General features: G+C 40.1%; 3 protein-coding genes and 1 long non-coding RNA gene across 7 annotated transcripts; 1 reads left to right on the plus strand and 3 right to left on the minus strand.

Annotated features, from left to right (window-relative positions):
• Nucleotides 1-9,998: 9,998 nt before the first annotated feature.
• Nucleotides 9,999-16,100, minus strand: batf3 (basic leucine zipper transcription factor, ATF-like 3). Its single transcript, XM_041865813.2, has 3 exons — nucleotides 15,731-16,100; nucleotides 13,286-13,405; nucleotides 9,999-11,127 (listed from the first exon to the last, which is right to left on the minus strand). Exons 1-3 carry the CDS (start codon nucleotides 15,800-15,802, stop codon nucleotides 10,933-10,935), a joined length of 387 nt encoding a protein of 128 aa, XP_041721747.1. The 5' UTR covers nucleotides 15,803-16,100; the 3' UTR covers nucleotides 9,999-10,932.
• An 854-nt stretch (nucleotides 16,101-16,954) lies between these two features.
• Nucleotides 16,955-20,490, minus strand: nsl1 (NSL1 component of MIS12 kinetochore complex). The gene is made up of 6 exons (XM_041864770.2): nucleotides 20,264-20,490; nucleotides 18,516-18,588; nucleotides 17,845-17,975; nucleotides 17,594-17,648; nucleotides 17,375-17,442; nucleotides 16,955-17,247 (listed from the first exon to the last, which is right to left on the minus strand). Exons 1-6 carry the CDS (start codon nucleotides 20,429-20,431, stop codon nucleotides 17,005-17,007), a joined length of 738 nt encoding a protein of 245 aa, XP_041720704.1. The 5' UTR covers nucleotides 20,432-20,490; the 3' UTR covers nucleotides 16,955-17,004.
• A 20-nt stretch (nucleotides 20,491-20,510) lies between these two features.
• On the plus strand, nucleotides 20,511-25,947 carry tatdn3 (TatD DNase domain containing 3). 4 transcript variants are annotated; one of them, XM_041864767.2, is made up of 10 exons: nucleotides 20,511-20,655; nucleotides 20,933-20,965; nucleotides 21,067-21,167; nucleotides 21,469-21,553; nucleotides 21,728-21,790; nucleotides 24,547-24,614; nucleotides 24,860-24,915; nucleotides 25,025-25,137; nucleotides 25,484-25,564; nucleotides 25,658-25,947. In XM_041864767.2, the coding sequence occupies exons 1-10, from the start codon at nucleotides 20,590-20,592 to the stop codon at nucleotides 25,793-25,795; spliced, it is 804 nt and encodes a 267-aa protein (XP_041720701.1). In that variant the 5' UTR covers nucleotides 20,511-20,589; the 3' UTR covers nucleotides 25,796-25,947. The 4 variants fall into 4 exon arrangements, with proteins under 4 accessions (XP_041720701.1, XP_041720699.1, XP_041720700.1 ...); XM_041864765.1 differs by having other exon boundaries at nucleotides 24,505-24,614; nucleotides 25,658-25,944; XM_041864766.2 differs by having other exon boundaries at nucleotides 21,094-21,167; nucleotides 24,505-24,614; nucleotides 25,658-25,940.
• A 7-nt stretch (nucleotides 25,948-25,954) lies between these two features.
• On the minus strand, nucleotides 25,955-26,727 carry LOC121552077. Its single transcript, XR_005997168.2, has 2 exons — nucleotides 26,288-26,727; nucleotides 25,955-26,068 (listed from the first exon to the last, which is right to left on the minus strand). It is a non-coding gene; the product is annotated as an uncharacterized LOC121552077 (long non-coding RNA).
• Between the last annotated feature and the right edge of the window lie 2 nt (nucleotides 26,728-26,729).

Consider the following 26,729-nt stretch of genomic DNA (forward strand, 5'->3'; position numbering starts at 1 on the left):
TTGGACAGTGCAGTTAGATTAACAATAATTTAAGCTTTGGAAAGTTTGCTGTTACTTACAACAGTCATGCTACTCACATTAGCGCATGTTAGCTCAACCGTCCCGTATACGGGACACGAATCCCATAGAGGTTAAATGGTTCTAGAAAATGTTATTAAGTGCTTCTCTAGAACATGATTGGGAAATATGTATGTAGATGATAACTCTGACACATTAACCTGAACAGGGGAAGTGTGTAACACACACAGACAGAATAAACTTTCCACCATCTAAACATTGGATCACAATCAAACATTGAGAATTCTAAATTATTAACATTATTAAAGGAGCTGGATCATTGTTTAACACCAGAGGTCAAATTTGGGTCAAAGTAAAGTTGTGAGGTGAAAAGGTCTGTGTGCTGTAATGTTCTCAGATGGGTAGCACCATACGGGATGTTTTCATTCTCTCTCTCAGAGGTATGTTATTATAGGCCTACTGTATCTCATCATGATAACTGTTCCTTCAGCCTTGCAGCACTCAACTCATTCTCATGCCACAGATAATAAAACATGATAAAACATTTCAACCAAGTACCATTCGCAATGCTTCTCAGAGAGTTGCGCTACAAAATTAAGTACAGGAATGATTCAACCTTCATAGAAATGTGTTGCACCATAGTAATTCATGCAACGATAGGGAGCACTCTTTGACATCCTGAGATGTATTTTCCAAGCTTCTGAAATGGGCATGGCATTTGAATTCCTTTGAAAATCAAATCTTTTGAAAATCATTAGAAATGTGCAATTAATTGGAACGTTGTCACATAAATTATGGATATGTCACCAGGCACTCCATCCGCCAGAGCTCTACAACTACCAATGGTGATTAGAAAACATCCCTTGATAACAACAAAAAACTTGTCATGTTGACTGGTAACAGGGAATGATGTACAGGTAACTGCCAAAATAATGGAAACACTTGAGTAAATTAGGGATACAAAGTATATTGAAAGCAGTGCTTCCACAGAGGTGTGGTTCCTGAGTTAATTAAGCAATTAACATCCCATCATGCTTATGGTCATGTATACAAATGCTGGGCAGGACATTATTTTGGCTACCATGGCTATGACCCCCATAGGATGACAATGCCCCCATTCACAGGGCATGAGTGGTCACTGAATGGTTTGATGAGCATGAAAACGATGTAAACCATATGCCATGGCCACCAGATCTCAACCCAATTGAACACTTATGGGCGATTCTGGAGTGGCGCCTGAGACAGCGTTTTTCCACCACCATCAACAAAACACCAAATGATGGAATTTCTCGTGGAAGAATGGTGTCGCAGAGTTCCAGACACTTATAGAATCTATGCCAAGATGCATTGAAGCTGTTCTGGCTCATGGTGGCCCAATGCCCTATTAAGAAACTATATGTGGGTGTTTCCTTTATTTTTGCAGGTATCTGTATATGTACACAGTATATTATACAGAAACATAAAACATGTTTCAGTTCCTCTAAAAGTTAATGCCCCATACATGTAGGTCTTCCTGTAAGCTTTGGGGTAAGTAGCTATACAGTATGTTCACAGGAACAACAATGGACAGGAAATTCATCATACTGTAAAAGTACGTTCAGCCACTGGAGAGCAGTAAAGTCTCTAGTTTTTGGTTCTTGGCTACCATATCTGACAGCCATGGAGCACACACACACAATGTCGATCATTTTAATATCAGAGACTATATGCTCTGGCTTTATGCTGTTAACATTATTATTTTTTCATCCTAGGTGTAGTGCATCCATACCTGCCAATGAACTAGAAGGAAGTGAAGGATGGGAAATGTCAGTTAGGCTATATATTTACTTTAAGTCAGGCAGCTACAGTGCCTAAAGCTCTTGAAAAGGAAGTTATGATAATCTAAATGTGTAAACTCCATGCCCACATGCTCTATATATGTAATGTATACCATAACTAGGGTTCTTCAATGATAGATGGAAACAGGTAAGGTTAACTTTGATTCTATACAAGTAAAGACCAACAAAATCCAACTTATCACATGGCTCCATGATGGGGAAAAAAGGCAAATAGTTCTTGAACACTTAAAGAGATAGTCAACAGATTTGGTTTTCTTGCAAGAGTTACATTTTTTAAAATGAGAAATTTAATATTTAAAGAGGAGCTGGGTTGGAGAGGCATATGCTGCCACCTACTGTTGTAACAACAGAGATGTAGGCATCCTGATAAATAAGAATATACCTTACATGGTGAAAAATACACACTGATTTAATTGTATATCCCACCAAGGGCAAATCTGGTGTTTTTAGATAGAATTCAAGCTATAGTAGATCAAATCCAGACAGGAACTATTATTTTAAAATGTGACCTAAATCATACATTCGATAAGATTGATAGACGTAGTAATAAAAAAGGCACATTTAGTGAGCCTCCAAAGAGGCAGAAATGTTGTATCTCTACAAATAATTTACAGGACACCTGGAGATTACTATTCCCAACTACAAAATACTATTCATTTTTTTCTCAAAGTAAGAAAAGCTATTCAAGAATTGACTACATTTTTATTTCCAAAAATGCACTGAACAATTTACTGCATAAAAAAATTCCTTCTCCGGGATCATGCTTAATTACACCAATAGAAAATACACTTTGAGAATAAACAGAGCGCATCTTCTGGACCCAAAATTCCCTTTAGGGGAATGTTAATCTCATACTCTGCAAAAGTTTAATCTGATTTAGAAAGAAAAATTAAAGAAAAATAAATCACTATTTTAGAAAAAAAACACATACAAACTCTTTAGAAGGTAAAGAAGAAAAAAATATATATTTTACTTTTGAAGAGAGCCAACAACTACAGATTAAACTCAAATAAAGCATACTACTTAATGGCAAATAAACCTGGTAAATATCTTGCAGCTCTCACAAAATGAATACACGCTAAACCAGTTATAATTTAAAAAGATAAAGATACAAATGCGGTAATTAGAAACAACAACGTGATTAATTAAAATGTTAAAAGCTTCTATGAAATGTACAGTGAGGGAAAAAAGTATTTGATCCCCTGCTGATTTTGTACGTTTGCCCACTGACAAAGAAATGATCAGTCTATAATTTTAATGGTAGGTTTATTTGAACAGTGAGAGACAGAATAACAACAACAAAAATCCAGAAAAACGCATGTCAAAAATGTTATAAATTGATTTGCATTTTAATGAGGGAAATAAGTATTTGACCCCTCTGCAAAACATGACTTAGTACTTGGTGGCAAAACCCTTGTTGGCAATCACAGAGATCAGACGTTTCTTGTAGTTGGCCACCAGGTTTGCACACATCTCAGGAGGGATTTTGTCCCACTCCTCTTTGCAGATCTTCTCCAAGTCATTAAGGTTTCGAGGCTGACGTTTGGCAACTCAAACCTTCAGCTCCCTCCACAGATATTCTATAGGATTAAGGTCTGGAGACTGGCTAGGCCACTCCAGGACCTTAATGTGCTTCTTCTTGAGGCACACCTTTGTTGCCTTGGCCGTGTGTTTTGGGTCATTGTCATGCTGGAATACCCATCCACGACCCATTTTCAATGCCCTGGCTGAGGGAAGGAGGTTCTCACCCAAGATTTGATGGTACATGGCCCTGTCCATCGTCCCTTTGATGCGGTGAAGTTGTCCTGTCCCCTTAGCAGAAAAACACCCCCAAAGCATAATGTTTCCACCTCCATGTTTGACGGTGGGGATGGTGTTCTTGGGGTCATAGGCAGCATTCCTCCTCCTCCAAACACGGCGAGTTGAGTTGATGCCAAAGAGCTCGATTTTGGTCTCATCTGACCACAACACTTTCACCCAGTTCTCCTCTGAATCATTCAGATGTTCATTGGCAAACTTCAGACGGCCCTGTATATGTGCTTTCTTGAGCAGGGGGACCTTGCGGGCGCTGCAGGATTTCAGTCCTTCATGGCGTAGTGTGTTACCAATTGTTTTCTTGGTGACTATGGTCCCAGCTGCCTTGAGATCATTGACAAGATCCTCCCGTGTAGTTCTGGGCTGATTCCTCACCATTCTCATGATCATTGCAACTCCACGAGGTGAGATCTTGCATGGAGCCCCAGGCTGAGGGAGATTGACAGTTCTTTTGTGTTTCTTCCAGTTGCGAATAATCGCACCAACTGTTGTCACCTTCTCACCAAGCTGCTTGGCGATGGTCTTGTAGCCCATTCCAGCCTTGTGTAGGTCTACAATCTTGTACCTGACATCCTTGGAGAGCTCTTTGGTCTTGGCCATGGTGGAGAGTTTGGAATCTGATTGATTGATTGCTTCTGTGGACAGGTGTCTTTTATACAGGTAACAAGGTGAGATTAGGAGCACTCCCTTTAAGAGTGTGCTCCTAATCTCAGCTCATTACCTTTATAAAAGACACCTGGGAGCCAGAAATCTTTCTGATTGAGAGGGGGTCAAATACTTATTTCCCTCATTAAAATGCAAATCAATCTTTGACATGCGTTTTTCTTGATTTTTTTGTTGTTATTCTGTCTCTCACTGTTCAAATACACCTACCATTAAAATTATAGACTGATCATTTCTTTGTCAGTGGGCAAACGTACAAAATCAGCAGGGGATCAAATACTTTTTTCCCTCACTGTATATAAATCAGAATTAAACAACAGTTGGATGGATCCTATAGCCTTCTCAGGCTCTACAACCCTGAAGCAATTATCAGCAGACAAAAAATAATGACTAAAAACAGAGATCACCCAAAAATAAATAAATATAAAAACATTTGCATGGAGAAAAGCACCAGGAATGGATAGCTTTCCCATAGAATTCTATTCAACATTTTGGGACAAAGTAGCACCCCTATTTACACAAATGACAACTCATGTCACTCAATTCAGTACTTCCTAGTTCTGTGTATCAAAACGTTTTTTCAGTTATATTAAAACCAGGAAAATCTGGAGAGTCCCCTGCTGATTACATACCCATAAGTTTAATAAATTGTGACAATAAAATAATACCAAAGCTTATAAGCAATAGAATGGCAAAAGTCTTACCAGACTTGATACATATCAATCAAACAGGGTTTAAAAATAGACACAAACAAATACAAGAACAGTTACAAAATGTGGAAAAAGTCAAGGGGTCTGAATACCTTTCGAATGCACTTTACACTACCGGTCAAAAGCTTTAGAACACCTACTCATTCAAGGGTTTTTCTATATTTTTACTATTTTCTACATTGTAGAATAACAGTGAAGACATCAAAACTATGAAATAACACATATGGAATCATGTAGTAACCAAAAAAGTGTTAAACAAATCAAAATATATTTTATATTTGAGATTCTTCAAATAGCCACCCTTTGCCTTGATGACAGCTTTGCACACACTTGGCATTCTCTCAACCAGCTTCACCTGGAATGCTTTTCCAACAGTCTTGAAGGAGTTCCCACATTTGCTGAGCACTTGTTGGCTGCTTTTCCTTCACTCTGCGGTCCGACTCATCCCAAACCATCTCAATTTGGTTGAGGTCAGGGGATTGTGGAGGCCAGGTCATTTGATGCAGCACTCCATCACTCTCCTTCTTGGTAAAATAGCCCTTACACAGCCTGGAGGTGTGTTGGGTCATTGTCCTGTTGAAAAACAAATGATAGTCCCACTAAGCCCAAACCAGATGGGATGGCGTATCGCTGCAGAATGCTGTTTTGCACATCTGCTTGCCTAATTACAAGACACAAATACTCTGTTGCTGGGCAAATATGCATCTTATATAAACACATTTGATTAACACTCTAAGCTATAGTCTACTAATAGTCATACATTATTAGTTTAACTGAGGGTGTGACATTTTAGTCATATCTTACTCACACATTTCTTTATCAGTACCACTCTCCATATTCTCAAGCATAGAGGTGGCTGCATCATGTTATGGGTATGCTTGTAATCGTTAAGAACTTTCAGGATAAAACATAAACAGAATGGAGCTAAGCGCAGGCAAAATCCTGGAGGAAAACCTGGTTCAGTCCAAATCTACACTGGAGTTGCTTACCAGGTAGACAGTGAATGTTCCTGAGTGGCCGAGTTAGAGTTTTGACTTAAATCTACTAGAAATATATATGGCAAGACATGAACATTTGACAGAGATTGAAGAATTTAGAGAATAATAATGGGCAAATGTTGTACAATCCAGGTGTGGAAAGCTCTTGGAAACGTATCCAGAAAGACACAGCTGTAATCGCTGTTAAAGGTGCATCTACAAAATATTGACTCGGGATGTAAATACTTATGTAAATGAATGTTTCTGTTTTTCATTTTCAATACATTTGCTAAAATGTAAAGACATGTTTTCACTTTGTCATTATGGGGTATTGTGTGTAGATGGGTGAGAAAAACAATATATTTCATCCATTTAGAATTCAGGCTGTAAACACAACAAAATGTGGAATAAGTCAAGGGGTAGGAATACTTTCTTAAGGCACAGTAGATATTTTCAAAAACATGCAACATTTAGATTTGAAATCTTTTGGACATCAGAGCAACCTTGAGGGAATCTTATTTGAGTCAGAAAAGGATGTTCATATGATAGGTAAGATATGTAAAACCATGCAGAGCGCATATCCAACTGACAATATCTTACAAACAAATCTAAACTATTGGAACAAAGACATAAAAATAACTGATTTTTGCACAAGATGGAGGGAATGTTGGAACATAACTAATGAAATTACAGTTAACCTCTTAAGGATCTGACCTTTTTTTCAATTTCCGCCTAAAATGACACACCCAAATCTAACTGCCTGTAGCTCAGGACCTGAAGCAAGGATATGCATGTTCTTGATACCATTTCAAAGGAAACACTTTGAAGTTTGTGGAAATGTGAAATTAATGTAGGAGAATATAACACATTAGATCTGTTTTTTTTTTGTTTCATCAGCTTTGAAATGCAAGAGAAAGGACACAATATAATATTGCAGTTTAGGCGCAATTTAGATTTATTTTGGCCACTAGATGGCAGCAGTGTGTGTGCAAAGTTTCAGATTGATCCAGTGAAGCATTGCGATACTGGACTATTTTGTATCAAGTCTGCCCAAATGTGCAGAATTGGTCAATTGATACATTTTCAAGTATATAACTATAGAGAACATACACAAATGATATAGTAATACAAAATGTAAGTTTACACACTCCCAGGAATGTCATACATGATGGATCATTAGCTTATACACTAACTTTCACACATCTAGATGGCCTGGCGGGGTGGGTGTGGAGCCAGAGACAGCAGGGGTTCAAACTGTAGAACCCAGTTCCTACATTTGAATATAAAAATTGATTTTATCAAACAAAACTATGCTACATTTTATCTCTGGGACCCTTAAGATGACAAATTAGAGCAAGAATACTGAATGTAAGTACATTATTTACCTTTTGCTGTGATAAGTTTTTTGTTGTTGATCACTCTCCTCAAACAATAGCATGGTATTTATTCACTGTAATAGCTACTGTAAATTGGACAGTGCAGTTAGGTTAACAATAATTTAAGCTTTCTGCCCATATAAGACATGTCTATGTCCTGGAAAGTTTGCTGTTACTTACAACAGTCATGCTAATCACATTAGCGCACGTTAGCTCAACTGTCCCGTATACGGGACACCGATCCCGTAGAGGTTAATGAAAATGTACGCTTAATCCAGTATAAACTAATGTATAGAATTTATTATACAAGAGACAAAATTCACAAATTCTACAGCACAATGGCAGAATCACGTCTTAAATGTAAATCTAACAATGACTCAATAATCCATGCTTTCTGGAAATGCTATAAAGTCCAAAGTTATGGGCGGAGCTATAAGGTTGGCTGTCAGAAGTATTACAATGTAAACGTACTTTTAATCTGTCTGTCTACATATTTCAAGACATGGCATATGGGGGTGTAGTGAGATACCCAATGGGCTGGACGATTCTATTCTTATCACTAATCTTGAAGAAACGTATGCAAAAAACGTGGAACTCAATCAATCCGCCATCATTAGCATAATGATTTATCATTGAAATATTGAAATAGCATGGGCGACAAAACAAATTGGTACAATTGAAGGCCATGTGGTTTCTGAGCTGGTCATGGGTGCACCTCAGCCACGCTCAAGGTCCTAAACGATATTATAACCGCGATCGATAAAAGACAGTACTGTGCAGCCGTCTTCATCGACCTGGCCAAGGCTTTCGACTCTGTCAATCACTGCATTCTTATTGGCAGACTAAATAGCCTTGGTTTCTCAAATGACTGCCTCGCCTGGTTCACCAACTACTTCTCAGATAGAGTTCAATGTGTCAAATCGGAGGGAATGTGGTCTGGACCTCTGGCAGTCTCTATGGGGGTGCCACAGGGTTCAATTCTCGGGCCGACTCTATTCTCTGTGTATATCAATGATGTCGCTCTTGCTGCTGGTGACTCTCAGATACACCTCTACACAGACGACACCATTTTGTATACATCTGGCCCTTCATTGGACACTGTGTTAACAAACCTCAATGCCATACAACACTCCTTCCGTAGCCTCCAACTGCTCTTAAACGCTAGTAAAACTAAACGCATGCTCTTCAATCGAACGCTGCTTGCACCCGCCCGCCCGACTAGAATCACTATTCTCGGCGGGTCTGACTTAGAATATGTGGACAACTACAAATACCTAAGTGTCTGGTTAGACCGTAAACTCTCCTTCCAGACTCACATTAAGCATCTCCAATCCAAAGTTAAATCTAGAATCGGCTTCCTATTTCGCAACAAAGCCTCCTTCACTCATGCTGCCAAACATGCCCTCGTAAAACTGACTATCCTACCGATCCTTGACTTCGGCAGTGTCATTTACAAAATAGCCTCCAACACTCTACTCAGCAAATTGGATGTAGTCTATCACAGTGGCCATCCGTTTTGTCACCAAAGCCCCATATACTACCCACCATTGTGACCTGTACGCTCTCGTTGGCTGGCCCTCACTACATATTAGTCTCAAAACCCACTGGCTACAGGTCATCTATAAATCACTTCTAGGCAAATCCCTGCCTTATCTTACCTCATTGGTCACCATAGCAACACCCACCCGTAGTATGCGCTCCAGCAGGTATATCTCACTGGTCATCCCCAAAGCCAACACCTCCTTTGGCCGCCATTCCTTCCAGTTCTCTGCTGCCAATGACTGGAACAAACTGCAAAAATCTCTGAAGCTGGAGACACTTATCTCCCTCACTAACTTTAAGCATCAGTTGTCAGAGCAGCTTACCGATCACTGCACCTGTACACAGCCCATCTGTAATTAGCCCACCCAACTACCTCATCCCCATATTGTTATTTATTTTGCTCATTTGCACCCCAGTATCTCTATTTGCACATCATCTTCTTGCACTATGGCCTATTTATTGCCCTACCTAAATAACTTACTACATTTGCACACACTGTATATAGATTTTTCTATTGTGTTTTTGACTGTATGTTTTGTTTATCCCATATGTAACTCTGTGTTGTTGTTGTTTTTATCGCACTGCTTTGCTTTATCTTGGCCAGGTCGCAGTTGTAAATGAGAACTTGTTCTCAACTGGCCTACCTGGTTAAATAAAGGTGAAAAAAATAAGAAAAAAGTGGCAAACATGTGAACATGCGAGTCTGGGCAGATGAGATGTAGTCATTGTTTGTGTGCATCTGTAAGTTGTTCGTAGGTGTATGTTTGTATCTGGTGTGGGGAAACAATTTTTTTTGGAAAGAAAAATACACTATTATATGAATGTGTAAACTAATATTCTTACTAAGAGCATAAAAGATGGCATGTGAAATACCTCATTATGCCCTAAAATCTCCTGGACTGAACTGAAAGTAGTATCCTCTGTGTTGTGTGGTGGAAGTCCAAGTAGTCTGTGCTCATTTGAAAGTGAGAAGAGAAAGTTAGAAGAGAAAATAACTAAGAAGAAGTGCATACCGGTATGAAGAAGCGATCCACACAAAAGGCTTTATTATAATCACCACAATCACCCTCAAATGCAGTATGCAGAAGTCTATAGATTCCTCTGGTATGAAATGCACTGCCTGTGTGGCTGAAGAGTCTTTCACGTCTCTCAGTGGTCAGCCTGCATTTAGTAGAAGAAGCCTTGCCAATTACTACTAGGAATGTATCCATCCATTCATAATAACATTTGAGAGAAGCCTGCAGTCATGTCATCAAGATAGACCATACATACTGTAGATCATTGATGGTGACAAGAATTCCCAATCTTTTCCCCCCTTTATTGAGTTAGTGAATGATAATGGCATGCTTCAAAATTCACAATTTTTTTTTAAGTTATGAGAAGAAGACGTAATGAGGTTAGTGAGTATTTACCCACATTATAGGAAAGAGAGGGTGGGTACACTCTATAACAATGTAATAACATGAGCTAACAAACAATAATAATAATACTGTAAATATGATATTTGGATTAAGTGATTTGATTCTGTAATTTTATAAATTAAGTGTTGAATTGCATAAATCCATTGGTAATAGCCAGTGTATTACATGTTTTAGATTAGGGACTAAGAAACCAGAAACATTTTAATGGTTAATTTTTTTCTGGTAAAGTATAAGTAAGTTCCCACACGGTCAAACCCAGGTAACGGTAAACCAGTTTGGTTAACCAAAACACAAGTAACCACATTTATCAGAAGCAAAGGGAAATGGTCTCATGGGAAAGGGATATGCAATTTATGTGCAATGTATTGTACAAAACATTTAAACAGGAAAAGCAATTTGAACATCTGAAACAAAGATCATTACTTCAGCCTATAATTATTTGATTACAACTTGATTCAAGCTGTACAATAATAATTGACGCAGAGAATAAAAAGAGCAGATGAGGACATATAATGTGACCTATTAAGTCTCCCACGTTGGTTTGTCTCTGTGGTCCTGGCATGGTATAGTGGCTATCTGGGCAGACAGGAGGGGACCTCTACATCCCTGGGCCCCAAAGGCCCTAACCCCAGGTTGGCAACACAGTGCATAATGGGACAGAGAGGCTCATGGGCCTTGAGGGCTTCTGTCAGACGCCTCTGCTCCTCAGACAAAAACTGCACCTCCTTCTTCAGCTGCCTGTTCTTCTGCTCCAGACACTCACATGCCTGTATAGGACAAACTGGGCTCAGTTAGTTTATAGTCTTACTTTCAGAGTAGAGTAAAATATTTATCTACTTCAGGGATGGGCAACTGGCGGCCCACGGGCTGCATGAAGGCCCTCGGAGCAATATATTTTTTGGGGGGAACTCAGTCGGGGTATCAACTTTTTGTTTGTTGCGAGTTATAATAGTAGAATACACAAAGTGCAATTTCGAAATGTGGTTGTTTATCAGCAGTTTTTCTCTAATTATGTCAGTCACTCATAGTCAGTCAATTATTATTATTTTTTTTAAACATTTTTAGTCATTTAGCAGACGCTCTTATCCAGAGCGACTTACAGGAGCAATTAGGGTTAAGTGCCTTGCTCAAGGGCACATCGACAGATTTTTCACCTAGTCGGCTCGGGGTTTAGAACCAGCGACCTTTCGGTTACTGGCACAACGCTCTTACCCACTAAGCTACCTGCCGCCCCAATTTGCCCATGCCTGCAATTTTTTTAGGGGATTGCTTAGTTAGTTATGCGGCCAACTATCTAAACTTGTTATCATGTTCGAATTACCGGCTTGGCGGCCCCCATTGATTTTGTCTCACTCAGATATCATATAAAAAACTGCAAACATTTCTTTCCACCATATGACAAAATATGTAGAATTGCAGGAATTTGCGATAAAACAGCTAATTTTCCTCTCCACCCCATGGCAAAATAAGAATTGCATGAAATTACAATGAACAAAAATATAAACACAACATGTAAAGTGTTGGTCCCACAATTCATGAGCTGAATTAAAAGATCCCACAAAATGTTCCATATGCACAAAAAGCTTATTTCTCTAAAGTTTTGTGCACAAATTTGTTTACATCCCTGTTAGTGAGCATTTCTCCTTTGCCAAGATAATCCATCCACCTGGCAGGTGTGGCATAACAAGAAGCTGATTAAACAGCATGATCATTACACAGGTGCACCTTGTGCTGGGGACAATAAAAGGCCCCTCTAAAATGTGCACTGGAACAGATGTCTCAAGTTTTGTGGGAGCGTGCAATTGGCATGCTGACTGCAGGAATGTCCACCAGAGCTGTTGCCAGAGAACTGAATGTTCATTTCTCTACCATAAGCCACCCCAACGTCGTTTTAGAGAATTTGGCTGTAAGTCCAACTGGCCTCACAACCGCAGACCACATGTAACCACGCCAGCCCAGGACCTCCACATTTGGCTTCTTCACCTGCGGGATCGTCTGAGACCAGCCACCCGGACAGCTGATGAAACTGTCGGTTTGCACAACCGAAGAATTTCTGCACAAACTGTCAGAAACCTTCTCAGGGAAGCTCATCTGCGTGCTCGTCGTCCTCACCAGGGTCTTCACCTGACTGCAGTTTGGTGTCGTAACCGACTTTAGTGGGCAAATGCTCACCTTCAATGGCCACTGGCACTCTGGAGAAGCGTGCTCTTCACGGATGAATCCTGGTTTCAATTGTACTGGGCAGATGGCGTTGAGTGAGTGAGCGGTTTGCTGATGTCAACGTTGTAAACAGAGTGCCCCATGGTGGCCGTGGGGTTATGGTATGGGCAGGCATAAGCTACGGACAACGAACACAATTGTATTTTATCGATAGCTATTTGAATGCACAGAGATACCGTGATGAGATCCTGAAGCCCATTGTCGTGCCATTCATCCGCCGCCATCATCTCATGTTTCATTATGATAATGCATGGCCCCATGTCACAAGGATCTGTACACAATTCCTGGAAGCTGAAAATGTCCCAGTTCTTCCATGGCCTGCATACTCACCAGACAGAGCATGTTTGGGATGCTCTGGATCAACGTGTATGACAGTGTGTTCCAGTTCCCGCTAATATCCAGCAACTTCGCACAGCCATTGAATAGGAGTGGGACAACATTCCACAGGCCACAATCAACAGCCTGATCAACTCTATGCTGGGGGGGAACAGACCCACGAGCAACTGCGGCCCCTGAGTAAAATGAGTTCAGATTTTTTGTGGCCCCCACCCCCATCAAAGTTGCCCATCCCTGATCTACTTGATCCAGAGAATGAGTGAGACATTGATAGCTGTGTCATTACTGTCATATAACAGAAAAGGTTAGACTATGCCAAAATAGGAGTTGTGTGATTATGAGGAGTCTGTTATGCATGCACTGACCCACCTCATGCAGCTCATCCGCTCTTTGTGTCTGTTTTTTTCGGCTGTTCTTCGCTGCCACCCTGTTATTTTCCCTTCTTTTTAGTCTCCTGTCTTCATCACCATCACCACCAGAGCTCTGCAGCTGAGGTAAAGTTGGTCTGTATTACGTTTGACATTATTACAATATCACATACAAGCTGTTACTCTTTAGCTTTGACTGATCTTTGTGTGGTTACTCAACACAATGTTGCTGGTCTAGATTCTATTTTATCGTATAAGTTATTCAACGTAATAAAAATACAAGGGAAAATGTGTAAGTTAATAGGCCTAATACAAGTGGTGGAAAAAGTACCCAATTGTCATACTTGAGTAAAAGTAAAGATACTTTCATAGAAAATGACTCAACTAAAAGTGAAAGTCACCCAGTAAAATACTACTTGAGTAAAAGTCTAAAAGTATTTGGTTTTAAATATACTTAAGTATAAAAAGTAAAAGTATAAATAATTTCAAATTCCTTATAATAAGCCAATCAGATGACGCTATTTTCTTGTTATTTTTATTTTTATTTATGGATAGCCAGGGGCACACTCCAACACTCAGACATAATTTACAAAAGAAGCATGTGTGTTTAGTGAGTCGGCCAGATCAGCATCAGTAGGGATGGCCAGGGATGTTCTCTTGATAAGTGTGTGAATTGAACCATTTTCCTGTCCTGCTAAGCATTCAAAATGTAACAAGTACTTCTGGGTGTCAGGGAAAATGTATGGAATAAAAAGTACATTATTTTCTTTAGGAATGTAGTGAAGTAAAAGTAAAAGCAAAGTACAGTGGCTTGCGAAAGTATTCACCCCCCTTGGCATTTTTCCTATTTTGTTGCCTTACAACCTGGAATTAAAATGGATATATATTTTTTTTAATCATTTGATTTACACAACATGCCTACCACTTTGAAGATGCAAAATAAAAATAAGACAAAAAAACAGAAAACATGAGCGTGCATAACTATTCACCCCCCCTCAATTGGATTGAGCTCTGGGCTTTGACTAGGCCATTCCAATACATTTAAATGTTTCCCCTTAAACCACTCAAGTGTTGCTTTAGCAGTATGCTTAGGGTCATTGTCCTGCTGGAAGGTGAACCTCCGTCCCAGTCTCAAATCTCTGGAAGACTGAAACAGGTTTCCCTCAAGAATTTCCCTGTATTTAGCGCCATACATCATTCCTTCAATTCTGACCAGTTTCCCAGTCCCTGCTGATGAAAACATCCCCACAGAATGATGCTGCCACCAACATGCTTCACTGTGGGGATGGTGTTCTCGGGGTGATGAGAGGTGTTGGGTTTGCGCCAGACATAGCGTTTTACTTGATGGCCAAAAAGCTCAATTTTAGTCTCATCTGACCCGAGTACCTTCTTCCATATGTTTGGGGAGTCTCCCACATGGCTTTTGGCGAATACCAAACGTGTTTACTTATTTTTTTCTTTAAGCAATGGCTTTTTTTCTGCCCACTCTCCCGTAAAGCCCAGCTCTGTGGAGTGTACGGCTTAAATTGGTCCTATGGACAGATCCTCCAATCTCCGCTGTGGAGCTTTGCGGCTCCTTCAGGGTTATCTTTGGTCTCTTTGTTGCCTCTCTGATTAATGCCCTCCTTGCCTGGTCAGTGAGTTTTGGTGGGCAGCCCTCTCTTGGCAGGTTTGTTGTGGTGCCATATTCTTTCCATTTTTTAATAATGGATTTAATGGTGCTCAGTGGGATGTTCAAAGTTTCAGATATTTTTTTATAACCCAACCCTGATCTGTACTTACATTTACATTTTAGTCATTTAGCAGACGCTCTTATCCAGAGCGACTTACAGTTAGTGCATACATTATTATTATTTTTTTTCATACTGACCCCCCGTTACTTTTCCACAACTTCGTCCCTGACCTGTTTGGAGAGCTCCTTGGTCTACATGGTGCCGCTTGCTTGGTGGTGCCCCTTGCTTAGTGGTGTTGCAGACTCTGGGGCCTTTCAGAACAGGTGTATATATACTGAGATCATGTGACAGATCATGTGACACTTAGATTGCACTCAGGTGGACTTTATTTAACTAATTATTTGACTTCTGAAGGTAATTGGTTGCACCAGATGTTATTTAGGGGCTTCATAGCAAAAGGGGTGAATACATATGCACGCACCACTTTTCCATTATTAATTTTTTATACTTTTTCATTTCACTTCACCAATTTGGACTATTTTGTGTATGTCCATTACATGAAATCCAAATAAAAATCAATTTAAATTACAGGTGGTAATGCAACAAAATAGGAAAAACGCCAAGGGGGATGAATACTTTTGCAAGGCACTGTACATATACCCATAAAAAGTTATTTTTATATACCCATTTAAAGTATTTTTACTTAAGTACTTTACACCACTGCCTAATACATTATTAAAGTAACGTTTCTATTTAGGCTATTTGACACTTACCTCGCATCTTTGAAGTAATAACATGTTTTGATTCTTGCTGTGTAGAAAGCTAGAAATATTGCTGTCAGACATCACAGATGCAATAACAAAGCATACATAGATTACTTAAAATATAAAACGTCAAAACAAGTTCTCTTCGAAAGTCTTATTTCAGATAGCAAGAGCCAAGATATGAACAAGTCATACGGGGCGTATGCGAGACAAAGTTTCACTTGTTCAAACTGCACTTGCCGCTTCTTTTCAATAGTTATTTTAAGTCACGTGCTAAAAAGCGTCAGATGCCCTGTGATCGTTCACCCACCAGCAAGGGAATAAAGTGCGCTCTAAATTGCTGATTTGGGACAAGCGGAGAGTATCCTATAGGTTTACTGTACCTGTGTGATACTACTTGCTTAATTGTTGCTAATAGATGCAGGCTTGTTATTCATAACAACATATTCTTGTGTCATACATTTCATATACATTTTAGACCAGATAGATACTAATTCCCACAATGGATGATTAAAATAAATTTTAATATTAAAGGCCCCAGTGCAGTCAAAAATGTTATTTTCCTGTGTTTTATATATATTTCCACACTATGAGGTTGGAATAAAATGATAATGCCCTTTTAGTGTGAGAGCAGTTTGTTTTGGTGGGATGGAGTTTTGGCCTGTCTGATGACATCACCAGGCAGTAAATTGGTTAATAGACCAATAAGAAAGAGAGTTCCAAACCTCTCTGCCAATTACTGCTAGTTCAGTGTTCCCCTCCCACTCAGACCACTACCAGACAGTCCTAGCAAAATTCTAGCTTGAGACATTGCTCTTTGCTAATTTTCTTTCCACATTTTAATTGAAAACAATCACACTAAGGTACTTAATTGTTACCCAGTAATTATTTGACAGAGATAAAAATAAAAATAAAGCCACATTGGACCTTTAAACCTGGCTGTTACAGCTTGTTTAAGTAGCCTGTATTAACATAAGCCTACAACTTGGGCATTCTCAGCTGTGACAAATGCCAAATGGTGTAAGGGAATACCCATGCAAAAATATTTGTTTTCTTCTAAAGACATTTATATATATACACACGTTACATATACAGTATAAAACAATGTACACTACTATTGGGTGCATTTCCCATTATCCATAATGTGAGGGCGGTATTGTATCACAGACTGCTGCAAACATAGGCCTTATCACCGTGGAGAGTACTACAGTATTGCATACTTCCAATCACAAATAAGAGTACATGTTCCATGATCAGGAAGCATTTATTATGTGGCATGTCTTTCACTCAGGTTTGTCATTGCTGTTACAAATGGCTGGCCTCTTTAGACCAGGAGCATAGTTGTTTCTGAGTTCTGTTTGCTCTATGGCTCTCTTGATGGGTGGTCTGGTCCCGCTAGCTGTCTTTTCCTCTCCGTTGGGCCTGCTGCACAACACCTCCCTGAACACTTCCAGTGACTCAGCTGTGGGACGCATTTTCAGCACCTGTCTCAGGCCCTCGGCCCTCTGCTGCACTGCCTGGAGAGACTGGACAGCAGACAAACATCAGTCACTCAAGACTGTGGTCATATATTAAACATACACTCATGTTACATAGAGGAAGGTGTAATGAGTGGGAAATAATAGGAGAAAGCTATATAGACGGTCCTGTTACCTTCATTACTGCGCTAGCTTGCCTAAACATACGAGGTGCAGCGTCCAATAAGTTGGTCATGATGGTTTCTGAAAAGAGAGAGTCTGACTATCAAACAATTGCAAAATCATGGGAACATAATAACATTTCATGTTCCAGTGTTATGCAAAGCGAGACATTTTCAGTACACTATTCTGTAACCGTTTAAGTTGATTAGATCTGATTGGTCTAAATGCTTACCTTGTACTGGGTCCTTTCCCACTTCTTGTGGCTTCACTACTTCTTCATACATTCCCTAAAAATAGAACATAATTTCAGTCTGTGAACACATGGTGTATGCTATATTTTCAAATGTATGAAATTTCTAACAGCAGTATTAAGTATGAGAGTGACAATCATGGCTATGCAAAAGTAATGCTACCCTTTTCAATGGGACCATTCAATCATTGACATAATACATAAACCCAGACGTAATAAAACGTGAAACCAACCATGAGTTTACGCTCCGCTTTTAGCGACCGTACGACATAGGGGAGGATCTCTTTAGGACCTTTACGTCGTTTCCGAGACGTTTCCACAATGTTCTCATCCAGCAGGTCGTCAAGTGCACTGCATTCATCTTCTAAGAAGTGATATTATACTGATGTAAAGCAATTTAAAAGTCTTTCTGAATTAACAAATGTTTAAAAGCATTAATGTGGGAACTAAACATCTATCTATCGTACCAATAATTGTCATTAGACTGAGCAACAAACTCGTCCAGTTCAATCTCTACTTGATATCAACTCACCGATGACACCAAGTTCCTCCTCCCTCACTGAATAATCTTTACATTGATGTCCTATTGTGCCTTGAGCTGCTTAATAAGAATCAAAACGATCTGCGCTCACATTTACAGTAGGCTACATTTCTAATACTTTAATATCACACGCAGCCAGCAAGAATAGATGGTTTCCCAGAAACATCCAAATTATGGAGTTACGGGTGCATTTAACAGATATTCTGGTTTACTATAAAACATGTTCACTAACTTCAAAACAACTGATCAAAGGGGATAATAAACTAATTGCATTGTGGCTGACAGTACACAGATATGTATTATGTTCAACTGAAAGGCACTAGATGTATAAAAAAATAGGAGACAGTTAGGAGATATGCTCACCCTCTTCATCAGGAGCCTCCTCCCACGTCTGATTATTGATCAACACGTTTTCTTGAACAGCAGTCTCGAAGTTCTAAAAATCAAGAGATCAAGTTAAATTTAGACTCCGCCATACAACGTTGCCACGAGCAACAGGATGAACTGCAGATATTGCAGATGAATGCGATGCATTCACACCAATGATGTGTATAAACCTGGACTGCTGATGCTATGTATTGGCCATTGAGAGGCTTTGAAGTAACCAGTCGGCCATTTTGGCACTCCCCAGTAGGCGCAGTCCTCCATAGGAATTAATTGAATTCTACAGTATTCCAATTAAATGTTTCATGGACAAAGGTACATGTATTTAAGATTTTTTTTTGTATTGGGGACAATAACATTAGTAATCTCAAAAAAATAAGTATACTTTAAGGAAAATGTCTATATTTCCTTCATTAAAATAAATAAATGTTTATCTCACATAATATAATTTTAAGGTATGCATTTAGGTGTCTGTAATAGAATAAATGTGGCAAAAACTAATGTAGACATTAATAAATGCACATCTATAGCTTCCTAAATATTTTTTGCAAATGGTGGGGAGGACAGTATGAAAATGTATGCACTCGCTAACTGTAAGTCGCTCTGGATAAGAGCGTCTGCTAAATGACAAATGTAAAAAAAAAAAAAAGAATGTGGGGGAGTGCCAAGATGAAGTCACGGTGGCTTCAACACAGCGCCCCCTATCAGTCTTCTAGTATACAAATAACAGATTCACACAGTATGTATGCATATGCGCAAGTGCTCTTCTTCGCTCTCTAAAAGCGAATTTACGTTTGATCCGAAAATGAGGCAGGAGACGCCGTATGGATGGTGTGACGCAATTGCGGCGCCTCCAGGGGCATGCAGAGGCCAAATTGAGCTCCGTACTGCATCGCCGTGCACAGCATACATTTTGGAACAATGTGGAGGGCTCCATATAGCTCAGCATTGACATGATTGGTTGATGGTTGGTGGGGGCGTGAGGTCCAGTATAAACTCAAACTCACTTCCTTGACAACAGCTCTGCTGCTCCATGAAGCGCAAGAAGTATGAATGCCCTGACTTCTGCAGAGGCCTTATCACCCTAAAAGGCTCTGCATGGTCAATCCACCACCCTAAAAGGCTCTGCATGGTCAATCCACCTTCTGAAGTGGCCATTCAGCATTTACTGCGATGCAGCCTCCGCAGGGCTTTCATACTTCTTGTGCTTAGCGGAGCAGAGCTATTGTGAAGGAAGTTGTCAAGTAAGTGAGTTTGTTTATACTGGACCTCCCGCCCCCCAATTATGTAAATGCAGAGCCGTATGGAGCCCTCCGCATTGTTACAACATTTTAGAGGCGCATGGCAATGCGGTAGGGAGCTTGATTTGGCCTCTGCATGCCTCCGGAGGCTCCGCAATTGCGTCACACCCGCCATTCAAAGCATCTGAAGACATTTATGTATCAAGCATAACTTGGCTTTAAATGCTGCACAGCCAATGCAGATGTCAGATTGACCATGTAGCGCCTTTAACGTTAGTTGTTGCGGATGTCGGTCTGATATTGCGGTTTCTTCATGCACCACCGACTCTACATTGAACTTACCTAACTAACTTAACTAACGTAAGTACCACATCGCAAGATGTATTTTGATTTGTCTCTGCAAGCTAGTAGTTATATATCTTACAAAAACATTAACTGGCTAGCTAACGTTAGCCAAACAGAGACGTAAACAATCGATCAACTCACCACCAGCAACTCTTCCTGTAACAGTTGCTTGGCTTCCTCGGATAGCTGAGATTGGCCATTCAAAACCTTCTTCAGTAGTTCTTTGTATTTCTTAATTTGTTCGACCACAATTTTTTTCGACGTAAACTTCACCCTATGTTCTTCCTCTTTATTCAAGCAGATCTCCATATTTTGCGCCAAACGTTTGAAATGATTCTGCAGTGACCGGAACCGGAAATCACATATGTGGTCTTAGCAATAAAGGCGCATGAGAAACAAAACTGTGTAAAAACCGTTCCACCTCACATAATTCACTTTGAACTTCAACCCTATTTTCTTTTTTGTCTATGGCTTCAATGGATTGTGGCTTTGTTGATTGCCATTGCCACATCACAGCCTGTGAATTTGCCGAGGTATGTGTACACAAATCAGTGGGTATGTAGCAAAAGGCCTGTGGTATGTAAGCTAATATAACGGAAGCTGAAAGATTAGGTTAGTATTAAACTGTTATGCGAGCGTGGGTGCTTATGTGTGCTGCCCACCAGAAGGCAGTCTCGCAACTAGGAAGCGTGAAAAATGGTCGCATACAGTCCACAGCACAGCAATACTTGCAGACAGCTGACTATGCAATGATTATTCCAGGGTGAATGTTCAAAAGTGACAGTACAAAACTGTGTGTCTATTTTGCAGGATTTAGAGGATGTGATCAAGAGGACCAGAGAGGTTAGTAGTAGCTATTATGTAATATGTGTAATATGTTTAATAATATAAAGTTAAAATGAATAAAATCTTGATTACTGTATTTATTAACAGTTGTATTGTAGTCTACATCAGATGTTGTGCCATTTCAGGCTGGAGTCAAAACACTTATTTCTGTCACAGAAGAGGCCAGTGAGTTTGAAAGAGTTATCCAGCTGTTTAAAGGGTCTGTATCATACACAACATATGTTATTTGCAGCACATAATAGTCCATATTCAGAAATGTCATCGTTTTATAATAGCAAATTCTGTGCCTTGTGATATCCTGCTCCAAATGCATACATCATAACACACAAAATAATAGTTCAACTCACTATCAAAATGTTCCCATGGCTTCCAGCAGCTTTTGACAGTCTGAGTTTGTTTCTTCTCCAAGAGACATTTATCTGTTATTGTAGTACATTGAGACACTGTGAAACTGTTTTATGAATGTTGTCTTTGAGTTACTCTTACTGTTGTTCTTTCAGCTACCCAGATCTAGTTGCACCATGTTTTGGAATCCACCCAGTCCAAGGCTGTGGGTCCCAGGACCAGCGCAGCGTGAAGATTCAGGTACAAACATTCACCCATAGTTAGCAGTTGAACACACACTCACTGAATAGACATCAAACACATTTCAGACAGTCAGCCTTATGTTAGATATTATGGTTATAAACAAAATGTAATGGTATCTCAAGATGAAATGAACAGGCATGCTGACTTTTCCCAAAACATCTCTTATTACAGGACTTGGAGCCTGCCTTGCCCTTGTTCCAGAAGTACAGAGATGACATTGTTGCAGTTGGAGAGGTACAGTGGGGAGAACAAGTATTTGATACACTGCCGATTTTGCCGGTTTTCCTACTTACAAAGCATGTAGAGGTCTGTAATTTTTATCATAGGTACACTTAAACTGTGAGAGACGGAATCTAAAACAAAAATCCAGAAAATCACATTGTATGATTTTTAAGTAACTAATTTGCATTTTATTGCATGACATAAGTATTTGATCACCTACCAACCAGAAAGAATTCCGGCTCTCACAGACCTGTTAGTTTTTTTTTAAGAAGCCCTCCTGTTCTCCACTCATTACCTGTATTAACTGCACCTGTTTGAACTCATTGCCTGTATAAAAGACACCTGTCCACACACACAATCAAACAGACTCCAACCTCTCCACAATGGCCAAGACCAGAGAGCTGTGTAAGGACATCAGGGATAAAATTGTAGACCTGCACAAGGCTGGGATGGGCTACAGGACAATAGGCAAGCAGCTTGGTGAGAAGGCAACAACTGTTGGCGCAATTATTAGAAAATGGAAGAAGTTCAAGATGACGGTCAATCACCCTCGGTCTGGGGCTCCATGCAAGATCTCACCTTGTGGGGCATCAATGATCATGAGGAAGGTGAGGGATCAGCCCAGAGCTACACGGCAGGACCTGGTCAATGACCTGAAGAGAGCTGGGACCACAGTCTCAAAGAAAACCATTAGTAACACACTACGCCGTCATGGATTAAAATCCTGCAGTGCACGCAAGGTCCCCCTGCTCAAGCCAGCGCATGTCCAGGCCCATCTGAAGTTTGCCAATGACCATCTGGATGATCCAGAGGAGGAATGGGAGAAGGTCATGTGGTCTGATGAGACAAAAATATAGCTTTTTGGTCTAAACTCCACTCGCCGTGTTTGGAGGAAGAAGAAGGATGAGTACAACCCCAAGAACACCATCCCAACCGTGAAGTATGGAGGTGGAAACATCATTCTTTGGGGATGCTTTTCTGCAAAGGGGACAGGACGACTGCACCGTATTGAGGGGAGGATGGATGGGGCCATGTATCGCAAGATCTTGGCCAACAACCACCTTCCCTCAGTAAGAGCATTGAAGATGGGTCGTGGCTGGGTCTTCCAGCATGACAACGACCCGAAACACACAGCCAGGGCAACTAAGGAGTGGCTCCGTAAGAAGCATCTCAAGGTTCTGGAGTGGCCTAGCCAGTCTCCAGACCTGAACCCAATAGAAAATCTTTGGAGGGAGCTGAAAGTCCGTATTGCCCAGCGACAGCCCCCGAAACCTGAAGGATCTGGAGAAGGTCTGTATGGAGGAGTGGGCCAAAATCCCTGCTGCAGTGTGTGCAAACCTGGTCAAGACCTACAGGAAACGATGATCTCTGTAATTGCAAACAAAGGTTTCTGTACCAAATATTATGTTCTGCTTTTCTGATGTATCAAATACTTATGTCATGCAATAAAATGCACATTAATTACTTAAAAATCATACAATGTGATTTTCTGGATTTTTGTTTTAGATTCTGTCTCTCACAGTTGAAGTGTACCTATGATAACAATTACAGACCTCTACATGCTTTGTAAGTAGGAAAACCTGCAAAATCGGCAGTGTATCAAATACTTGTTCTCCCCACTGTATGTACTGTACTGTAGGCCTACTCATAGAATCCCATGGAAAAACCACTTTTCACATCTCTAGTACTATGCAGCAGGTCTGTCTGGCCCTGCATCATGCTTAAACTTACACACACGTGTCATATCCTGGTGTAAAAACTGTAAGATTATATGACTTCTGTAAAGCAAAAGGATTAGGCTTATTAAGCCTGAGCTCCCACTTGCTAAACTGAAAGTGCACTCTGCTACATTTACATTTACGTCATTTAGCAGACGCTCTTATCCAGAGCGACTTACAAATTGGCTAGAATAACTTACATCACTAACAATTCACCCTACCGGCTAATACCCTTAATGATCAATATCCTTCGCATGAGTTTTGGAAGGAATGCATGTCTGGCAGAAAGCATTATTTTACAAATGTAATTTGGTGGAGCCAAGAGAGGCAGGTATTAGGGCAAAGTCAACCATGTCAATCATGTCTCCCTGTCAGTAACAGCACAGAGTAAGCTAGTGGGGACAGGGAGCTCTAGCTGGACATTCCCAGCATGTGTTTTTGTTTGGGACTGACTGACTGTTGGCCTGGACTGGGAAAGCTTTGACTAACCGCCCACTGTTCAACTGGTTTCCATTAAGCTGCCCAGTGCCCATTTCAGATTTGTGTTGAGGGGCAATTCCATGATAATGGAATTACACTGAGACTCTTATATTTTTTTCACCAAACAAAAACCATTGATTTCAAAGTTGCACAAACCATAGAACTCTATGCACAATGACTACTTTTACAATTTCCACTGAACCTTTTAATTTAAAAAGTAAGAACTGTGCACATACAATGTTTGGTCTGCACTTTGCAAACTTTGCATCTGCACAATTTTTCCAGTAATTTATTTATTTACTGTCTAAATTGTTCAAAGTAGTCATTGTGCATAGAGTTACATGGTTTGTTAAAGATTTAAATCAATGGTTTTTGTTTGGCATACATTTTAAATATCTCATCTTAATTCTGTTACTGTGGAATTGCCTAGAGGTTATGTTTTGCCAATAGACTGAATCAATGCAATGATAATGTTTTTCTATTGCCCCTCATCCTTTAAACTGTCACTTTTTCTTATTTTGATAACAGATTGGTCTTGACTTCACCCCTTGGTATGCCCCCACTTCACAGGAGAGAGAGGAACAGTTGACTGTTTTCACCAAGCAATTACAAATATCCAAGGATCTGGATTTGCCAGTGTAAGTTTATCGTGGATAGCCTTGGTCCATATTACTGGCTGTGCTAGGAGACACATTACATTAATGTAGTCAGACTGTGAGCAACTGCAACGAGCCATGTCCTTGGCAGGGACAAGAACAGGCTTTGCATGGAATGTCTCACTAGAACTGGATATTAGAGAGTATTATTATTTGTCACTACTATATTTCTCCTGACAGTTTCTTGTTGTGTAATTAAAGTTGTGTTCATTTCCTCTTTGACTCAGGAACATCCATTCCCGATCAGCTGCAAAGATCACCATAGCTACTCTGAAAGAACAGGGTGGGTGTCTTAAAATCAGGATTACATAAGAGGACAGCCTCATTGCTGAAGTGACTAATGTTGCATTTTTAGGAGGCCTTAACATGTGCTATTTTGGCTATCCTATCAGGTATCACCTGTGCTTTGCTGCACAACTTTGCAGGGAAACCATCAGTGGCCATGGAAGGAGTGCAGGCAGGGTACTTCTTCTCCTTCCCTCCGGCTGTCTGCAGGAATGAACAGGTGAGCGATACAGTTGTTCATTAACCTGGAGTCATTCAGTAATCTCTCAGTACATTTTCTATAGGTATTGTGTAGTCACCAACAGTACTGTATGTCCTCATTGTTATAGAAAACCCTTATCTTTTCTAACACCTTGATCTTTGAACAAGCTCGTCTCAAGTTAAAGTTTTAAAGATTGGTTAAAGATTGGTGTAAGGCTACTTTTACTGGGCCAAAAACACTCACTGTGCATTTCTGCAAAACAAAACTCTGAACCGGCCATATGGCGTGATATAATCTGACATGATTTTTGGTGGTTGCTGTTGAGTCCCCTCATAATGACTGTGTTATTACTGTGTTATAACAGAAAGCCAAGCTGATCAAACAGATTCCATTAGAACACATCTGTCTGGAGACAGACTCTCCTGCCTTGGGACCAGAAAAATATGTGGGTCATCATTTGGAATGCATCATTATGTAAAGCAACAACCTGACAGTTTTGTATCATTGTTCTTATTTATTCTATGTCTCCCCTTTGCAGGTAAGGAATGAACCCAAGAACATATCACTGGTCTGTGAGTACATTGCCCATGTCAAAGGAATCACACCTGAAATGGTAATTCATGCCACTACAGATAATGCCCTCAGATTGTTCACAAAAATTAAGAGACTTGAGTGACAGGTTTTGTAATTAAATTCATCTTGTGTTATCTCATGCTGTGTCTCTGAAAATGAAATGGAATTGTGAATCTAACTGTAAGTCACTCTGGATAAGAGCGTCTGCTAAATGACTAAAATGTAAATGTAAAAATGTGAAATAAAATGCTCAATCAACAGATGTTTTTGCATTGTGATGGACACTTCTATGTATAATTTAAGTGCCATTTATTTCAGAAATATTCCACTTGGTGCTGAAGGGTTCCTCTGCTTCATTATACCAGGTGGGCCTTGTCTGAAAATAAAAAAATTAATATTAGTATCCATAACTTGTATTATTAACCATTAGGCCGACATGGTTTCAATTTGAGCAACATTTTTAAAGACCTCAAGTTCACGGAAGAAAGAAAACATGTTTCTGTTTGGTCAGGTTCACATCAGCAGACACTAACATCAGTATCTATGGACACACACACAATCAGCAGTCATTGGCTATGACGTTGGCAATGCTTACGGCTTTCTTCGAAATGTTTTCGCTCTGGGTATTTGGTAACATGTCCTGCAGCTGTCCAAGCAGACCGTTGCTCCGGAGTCACTGCCTGGAGCGATTTGAAGTCGCAGGTGTTTTGCAAATGACAGTCAAAATGTCTCTTCTCTGCTCTTTCCCAAAACTTGCTGTCAATCTCTACTCGACACCACGTTTCTCTTCGCATGTTTAATTCGAACAGGGCACCCTCTTTGTATTTTGACATGTTTTGATAGGCTTTACAACACCACAATAGCAAGTAGCAGCCAAATGACGTGGTGCGTAATGAGTGCATTATTGTGCCTAGCTCCCCCGCGGTTTCCATGGATCTGGAAACCTGAGAATTTCGCGCAACAATGCGAACTGTGACAACGTGGAAGTGTAGTGATGTAGGCCTACGTGTGCCTGTGCCTCTTGAAAATAATTTAAT

Source organism: Coregonus clupeaformis, chromosome 36, assembly GCF_020615455.1.
Source record: "Coregonus clupeaformis isolate EN_2021a chromosome 36, ASM2061545v1, whole genome shotgun sequence".
Taxonomy (NCBI): Eukaryota; Metazoa; Chordata; class Actinopteri; order Salmoniformes; family Salmonidae; genus Coregonus; species Coregonus clupeaformis.

What these genes read in the sequence shown, in the direction of transcription:
- nsl1 (XM_041864770.2), bottom strand. Translation starts at nt 20,431, where the DNA reads ATGGAGATCTGCTTGAATAAAGAGGAAGAACATAGGGTGAAGTTTACG. An exon ending in TACAGGAAGAGTTGCTGGTG is followed by an intron (nt 18,589 to 20,263) that starts GTGAGTTGATCG and finishes CTTGATTTTTAG; the next exon opens with AACTTCGAGACTGCTGTTCA. An exon ending in GGAGGCTCCTGATGAAGAGG is followed by an intron (nt 17,976 to 18,515) that starts GTGAGCATATCT and finishes ATCACTTCTTAG; the next exon opens with AAGATGAATGCAGTGCACTT.
- batf3 (XM_041865813.2), bottom strand. Translation starts at nt 15,802, where the DNA reads ATGTCTGACAGCAATATTTCTAGCTTTCTACACAGCAAGAATCAAAAC. An exon ending in TATTACTTCAAAGATGCGAG is followed by an intron (nt 13,406 to 15,730) that starts GTAAGTGTCAAA and finishes ACTTTACCTCAG; the next exon opens with CTGCAGAGCTCTGGTGGTGA. An exon ending in GAGCGGATGAGCTGCATGAG is followed by an intron (nt 11,128 to 13,285) that starts GTGGGTCAGTGC and finishes TGTCCTATACAG; the next exon opens with GCATGTGAGTGTCTGGAGCA.
- tatdn3 (XM_041864765.1), top strand. Translation starts at nt 20,590, where the DNA reads ATGGCTTCAATGGATTGTGGCTTTGTTGATTGCCATTGCCACATCACA. An exon ending in CAGCCTGTGAATTTGCCGAG is followed by an intron (nt 20,656 to 20,932) that starts GTATGTGTACAC and finishes TCTATTTTGCAG; the next exon opens with GATTTAGAGGATGTGATCAA. An exon ending in AAGGATCTGGATTTGCCAGT is followed by an intron (nt 24,615 to 24,859) that starts GTAAGTTTATCG and finishes TCTTTGACTCAG; the next exon opens with GAACATCCATTCCCGATCAG.